The sequence below is a fragment of the Mus caroli genome, chromosome 1 (assembly GCF_900094665.2).
Source record: "Mus caroli chromosome 1, CAROLI_EIJ_v1.1, whole genome shotgun sequence".
NCBI classification, from domain to species: domain Eukaryota; kingdom Metazoa; phylum Chordata; class Mammalia; order Rodentia; family Muridae; genus Mus; species Mus caroli.
Window position 1 is genome coordinate 54,067,509 of NC_034570.1, and position 6,049 is coordinate 54,073,557.

General features: G+C 40.3%; 1 protein-coding gene and 1 pseudogene across 1 annotated transcript in view; one reads left to right on the forward strand and one right to left on the reverse strand.

Moving 5' to 3' along the window:
• Fam117b (family with sequence similarity 117 member B) overlaps nucleotides 1-6,049 on the forward strand; it is a 70,533-nt gene that overhangs the window by 34,043 nt on the left and 30,441 nt on the right. The window contains exons 2-3 of the mRNA XM_021160544.2: nucleotides 1,816-1,967; nucleotides 5,664-5,753. Coding sequence (XP_021016203.1) covers nucleotides 1,816-1,967; nucleotides 5,664-5,753 — 242 coding nt within the window. The remainder of the gene's footprint in view (nucleotides 1-1,815; nucleotides 1,968-5,663; nucleotides 5,754-6,049) is intronic.
• LOC110307480 lies at nucleotides 2,429-5,417 on the reverse strand (annotated as a pseudogene).

The window sequence follows — 6,049 nt, forward strand, 5'->3', positions numbered from 1 at the left end:
TTAAAGATTTATTTATTTATTATATGTAAGTACACTGTAGCTGTCCTCAGACACTCCAGAAGAGGGCGCCAGATCTCGTTATGGATGGTTGTGAGCCACCATGTGGTTGCTGGGATTTGAACTCTGGACCTCTGGAAGAGCAGTCGGGTGCTCTTACCCACTGAGCCATCTCACCAGCCCCACAAATTCTTTTAAGCTTTATTTAATGTCTAATGTATGTACTGGGCTTTGTTTTTATTTCTGTAGTTGTAACAGATAAAAGCCAGGGCCTCATGCATGCTAGGTCTGTGCTTTAGCTACTATTGAGCTGAATTTCCAATCCCAGAAGTCCCTTTAAAAACTTTACTTATTACTACTATACATACATTGTATGATAGCTATGTATAGGACATATATGTCACAGCTTGTGTATGTGGAGAGATCCAAAGACCACTTTGTAGAGTCAGTTCTATCCTTCATCTTTTTGTGATCTGGGAATTGGACTCAAGTCATCAGGCCTTACTGGCAAGTGCTTTTAGCTGTTAAAACATTTCACTGGGAACTGGGGATAGCCACCAGCAAATCCCGGATGCCAGGAAAACAAGAGATTCCCAGGACCCAACAGAGATGAGATTAGCTGAAATGCCCAACAAAGGAGAGGGAGAACCTACAGAGACCATATCCAGAGGTTAGGCAAGGCTCCTGGTTGGGGGATGGGGCCACCCACTCATCTCCAAATTTTTAACCCAGAATGGTTCCTGTCTGAAGGAAATACAAGGACAAAGTGTGGAGCAGAGACTGAAGGAAAGGCCATCCAGACACTGCCCCACCTGGGGATCTATCCCATATATAGACACCAAACCCAGACACTATTGTGGATGCTAAGAAGTGCTTGCTGACAGGAGCCTGTTATAGCTGTCTCCTGAGAGGCTCTGCCAGAGCCAGACAAATACAGAGATAGATACTCAGATGTTTGCAGCCAACCAACCATTCGACTGAGCATGGGGTCACCAATGGAGGAGAAAAAAACTGAAGGAGCTGAAGGGGCTTGCAGCCCCATAAGAAGAATAACAATATCAACCAACCAGACACCCCCCCCCCCCAGAGGTCCCAGGGACTAAACCACCAACTAAAGAGTATATACATGGAGCGACCCATGTATGTAGCAGAGGATGGCCTTATTGGGCATCAATGGGAGGGGAGGCCCTTGGTCCTGTGAAGGCTTGATGCTCCAGTGTATGGGAATGCTAGGGCGGGCGGAGAGTCGAATTGGGTGGGTGGGGGAGCACCCTCATAGAAGCAGAGGGGCGGGAGGTGGTTTGGGAGGGCTGGGAAAGGGGATAACATTTGAAATGTAAATACATAAAATATTCAATTAAAAAATAAAGACAGTGCTGTCAAATTAGAATGGACATAAGCACATGAAAAAAAAACCAAAAAACCCATTCCACTGTTAGGGTGTTGTTTGCCCAGACCTCTCTCAGTCAGGAACTGTATTTTCTAAGGTTCTTTATTAATAGTTGTCTTCTTAGAGTCAGACTTAAGAGTATGCATAGCTAGTTGCTAAGGCTGAAGTCTAAAGGTTCTGAACTAACAGTATTTGCTTATTTTAAATATACTACATATGAAATGATAGTATATAGTCCTTTGGAATCAACTGTGAGTTGTGTTATCAATACCTGTTCCTTCTATTTTTGTGGTCAGTGTTTTGGATTGGGTCTGGGCTTTGTTTATTGCCTTGTTCTTATTTGTTTGTTTTTGCATATTTATAGAAGTTGAAGAACTTCTATAAAGCTTAAACATTTTTTTCAATGAACACTTTTGCTTTGTACCTAGGTGACAAAACACACCCACCTTCCTCAAGCTCCTCCAGCATTATCCGACGCACATCTTCCCTGGATACCCTCGCAGCTCCATACCTTGCTGGACACTGGCCCCGAGACAGTCGTGGGCAAGCTGCACCCTGCATGAGGGACAAGGCCACACAGGTAGGTTTCTCTTACTTGTTCTTTTCTGAAGCATTGAGTGCACACCAGAATTTCCTCTGAAGCTTTTGAGAAGTACAGGTTTCCAGGCCTACCTTCCAGATATTTGTCTGGATTTGTTTGGCATGGGAGCATGAATTTCTAAAAGTTTTCAAAAGTAACTCCCATAGACATATATAATTGTGAACATACTTCCCCTTATTTATTCCTTAGAAGTTAGATTACATTCTCACAGTATTTTCATGTCTGGAATTTGGACTCAAAAATTTGTAGTAGAGGATTATTCTGCATACCATTTATTTTTGTTCCCCCAAAACCTTTATATATTGGGAGAGCTATATTACATTGTTGATTTTGTGTGTGTGTGTGTGTGCTCACACATCTGCATGCTTATACTGTAGAGTGCCTGAGTGCATATAGAAATTAGAGCACAACTTTGTGAAGTCAATTCTCACTTTCCAACTTTACATGAATTCTAGGGATTAAACATAGGTCAGCGGTGCACCATCATACACTGCTAAGCCCATTTACTGGCTCCATTGCGAATAGATTCCATAAATGTAAACATCTCAACAAATGGTAGTCTGAAAGTGAAGTTTCATACTTTTACATCTATCAAATTGACTAATTAAGAGGATGCTAGAATGTTAACATATAATAATTTATAAATTTATAGTTAAAGAGTTGAAGTCCAGCTAGAGGTGGTGGCATGTGCTTTTAATCTTAGCACTTGGGAGGCAGAGGCAGGCAGAGCTCTGAGGCCAGCCTGGTCTACAGAGTGAGCTCTAGGAAAGCCAGGGCTACACAGAGAAACCCTGTCTTGAGGAAAAAAAAAAAAAACATTGAAGTTCAATATTGTACAAGCAGTTCATGATTGCATGCTAGTTTGGAGTTTCTTTTTATAGTATTACCACATTGTAATTAATTAGACATTTGTACTATCCATTGTTTTTCATACTTACTAGACAGTGAATCCCAGTAAGGTGAAGCTGTGTCTGGCTCACTGTTGCTGCTTTCTCAGGAACAGCAATAGTATACCTGAGTAGTAAGTGCTTGAGGAGATTTTGAGGAGCATTTGCAAAGCCGTGGGTCAGCAGCACAGTATTGCACTCTTGGTAATGGAGAATGAAAGGATGTAAAGACTTCTAGTACTGTTTGCAGTTAAGTTTTTGCATTGAAAAATTGTAATTACAAACTAAATTCTACATAGAGGACTTACTCCAAGAAATATCATCTTATTGGTTAGGATAGAATAGACAGACAGGCCTGAAAACATAAAGCCTGGCCTGGGCACTTCAGGGGGGTCGCCTGGTACAGCTGCAAGGTGGCTGTGCCTGTGTTTAAAGTACCTCATTGGACCTGAAGATGTTGGAGCATCCAAACAGACCATGGCTTTTGTAAATAGGCAGTGCTGAAGCCCATTGTGATAACCACATCCAAAAGGCTTTTCCAAACTAGGGAGCCAGGCCTGGGTATGTTATAGGAAGATTCTGGTGTCCCCATGACTCTGGAAACGTTGTTGAACTGATGGATAAAATAAGAGTAAACCTCTGAAGACCTGGGTGATGGGAGTTGTGAACCCAACCCTGTCTGCAGTCTCCTGTAAGCTCTGCAATTTTAGGTTTTGGTTTTTGTTTTTGTTTTCTTTTTATCTTAATGGAAGTCATGTCCTTTTTTTTAAACAATTTTTTTTTATTAGATATTTTCTTCATTTACAATTCAAATGCTATCCTGAACGTCCCTTATACCTTCTCCTCGCCCTGCTCCCCAACCCACCCACTCCCGCTTCCTGGCCTGGCATTCCCCTGTATTGGGGGGGTATATAATCTTTGCAAGACCCAGGGCCTCTCCTCCCAATGATGGGAAGCCATGTTCTATTAATCATGTTCCTTGATTGAATGTCACCCAAGATGTCTCCCAGAACAGTGGCACCACCTCTGAGCTTGCATTCTCTTCACTCTCCCAGAAGTTACATGGCAGCACCATTCTGCCTGTTCACATCCCATGACCTCCACCACTTGGAATATGTGTTGAAAATGCCTCCACCCCTTTATCTGTCATATAAATCATTATTCCAGAATTATACTTGCCCGTGTGATCTATATAGTAGCTGCAAGATCCAAGTTACATAAAGGGAAGTTCCATCACTTCACGTCACAGTGCAGATAGAAGAAAGATTTACATTTCCCTATATTGTTATCTGTAGAAGTCTTTTGTTTAAAGTCCAGCAACTTTAAGACATTTTGAGCCTTTTTATAATAAAATGATTCTCCTGAATACTCCTCAGCATATTTCTAGATACCTGTAAATTGGAATGTACTCTTCAGTGCTCAAGTCCCGAAATCTTTGACACTATGGAAACACCTGCATGCCACCCAGTGCTAGTCAATGGAAGAATTCATGTATCAATTTTGCTATGTTTTTATAATTTGTTGCTTCTTTATTAATTTGTATAGAGCTTCAAAGAGTTTTTAAGTCCAATCCTGCAAAGGATTGGACTTGAGCTTTTCTTCATAACCAGACAGTTGGAAACCAGTTCCCAGGATGCCACACTGTGTGCCCCATCTCCAAAATAAGTTACTCTTTTTTTATTTGTTTTCCAAGACAGTTTCTCTGTGTAGCCTTGGCTGTCCTGGAATTCTGTAGACCAGGCTAGCCTCATATATCAACTCAGATATCCTGCCTGTACCTGCCTCCCAGGAAATCTGGGACTAAAGTCCTGCATCATTACACCTGCTTAAAATAATTTTATTCTTAAAAAAATTTATTCTTGTTATTTGATATCCTAAACTTTCTTTTAGATTTTATTTAAAATTTCCTATGATAGTGAATTGCAAATGTTCAACATGAAAGTTTTTTTTTTTTTTTTTTTTGCACCATTAGGTGGACTGAATTTAACCACAACCACCATCTGGGGAAGAATTGAGAAAAAGCAGTCTCTTTAATCCATATTTTGAGCCATCTTCAATTACTTGTTGCAGCAGTGCTTATGTTACTAAATCTGTTTAGTTTGAGGTTTAGAGTCCTGGGACCAGCACTGATTACCACCAAACACATCTAAGCTTCTCTGCCAGTCTCTGGATTTGACCTTAATGTCTGGTCTTGACTTGTCATTGTTGTTGTCTAGTAAAAAATTCACAAAAAGCTGAAAATTTGACACTTCTTGTTTAGAAACTGGAACTGTAAATAGCAGTCAAGCTTTCTGTTGGGAGAGCCAGTACAATAGAAAGCAGATAGATGGTGATTGCCAGATGCTGCACTCCTTGTTGGCCCAACCTCCTCTCCACGTGTCCCACTGGGCCAGTTCAGAATTTACAAATAACCTTATTAGTAAAAGAAATAAAATAAAGGTTAAAACTGATTATAATCAACTGAAGCTAAGATACCGATGAGTAGTTTATGATTGTTAAAATATGCTAGAGAAGTGGCTCGGTGCTTGAGAGCACTGTTCATGCAGAGGACTGGGGTTTATTTCCCAGCACCCATATGGTGGCTCATAACAATCCATAAACACATACAAGATACATATATAGACATGCAGGCAAAACACTCATAACACATAAGATAATAAAATCTTTAAAAATTTAAAAGTATTACCAGCTCTAATTTTTTTGTAGCATATATTATTTAATAGAAAAAGTCTGGTGTGCTGTTCTTAAATACTTTTTGTTAAAATAACTTTTTTCCCTTCTACAATAGACCGAGAGTGCATGGGCTGAAGAATATGAAAAGAAGAAAGGGTCTCATAAGCGCTCATCATCCTGGGGCAGTACAGAACAGCTTAAAGAGGTCAGCAAAATGTTCAATGGAAGCAGAAGTTTGGCTTTCCCAATTTGCTAGTTCCTTAAAGTTGTGGGATGCAAATGTCATTTTCTTACTGCAGGGGGGGGTATTTATGTGTGCATGCATATCTGTGTGAGGATATGTGTGCCTTCATGAAAGTGTGAAAAGCAGAGGGTGATGTCAGGAGTTGGCTACTTTTACCTTTTTGAGATAAGGTCTCTGAACTTATTGATGTTTTAGTTGTGCTGACTGACCAGTGAGCCTTACAGATCCATCTGTCTTTTTTTTTTTTTTTTTTTTTT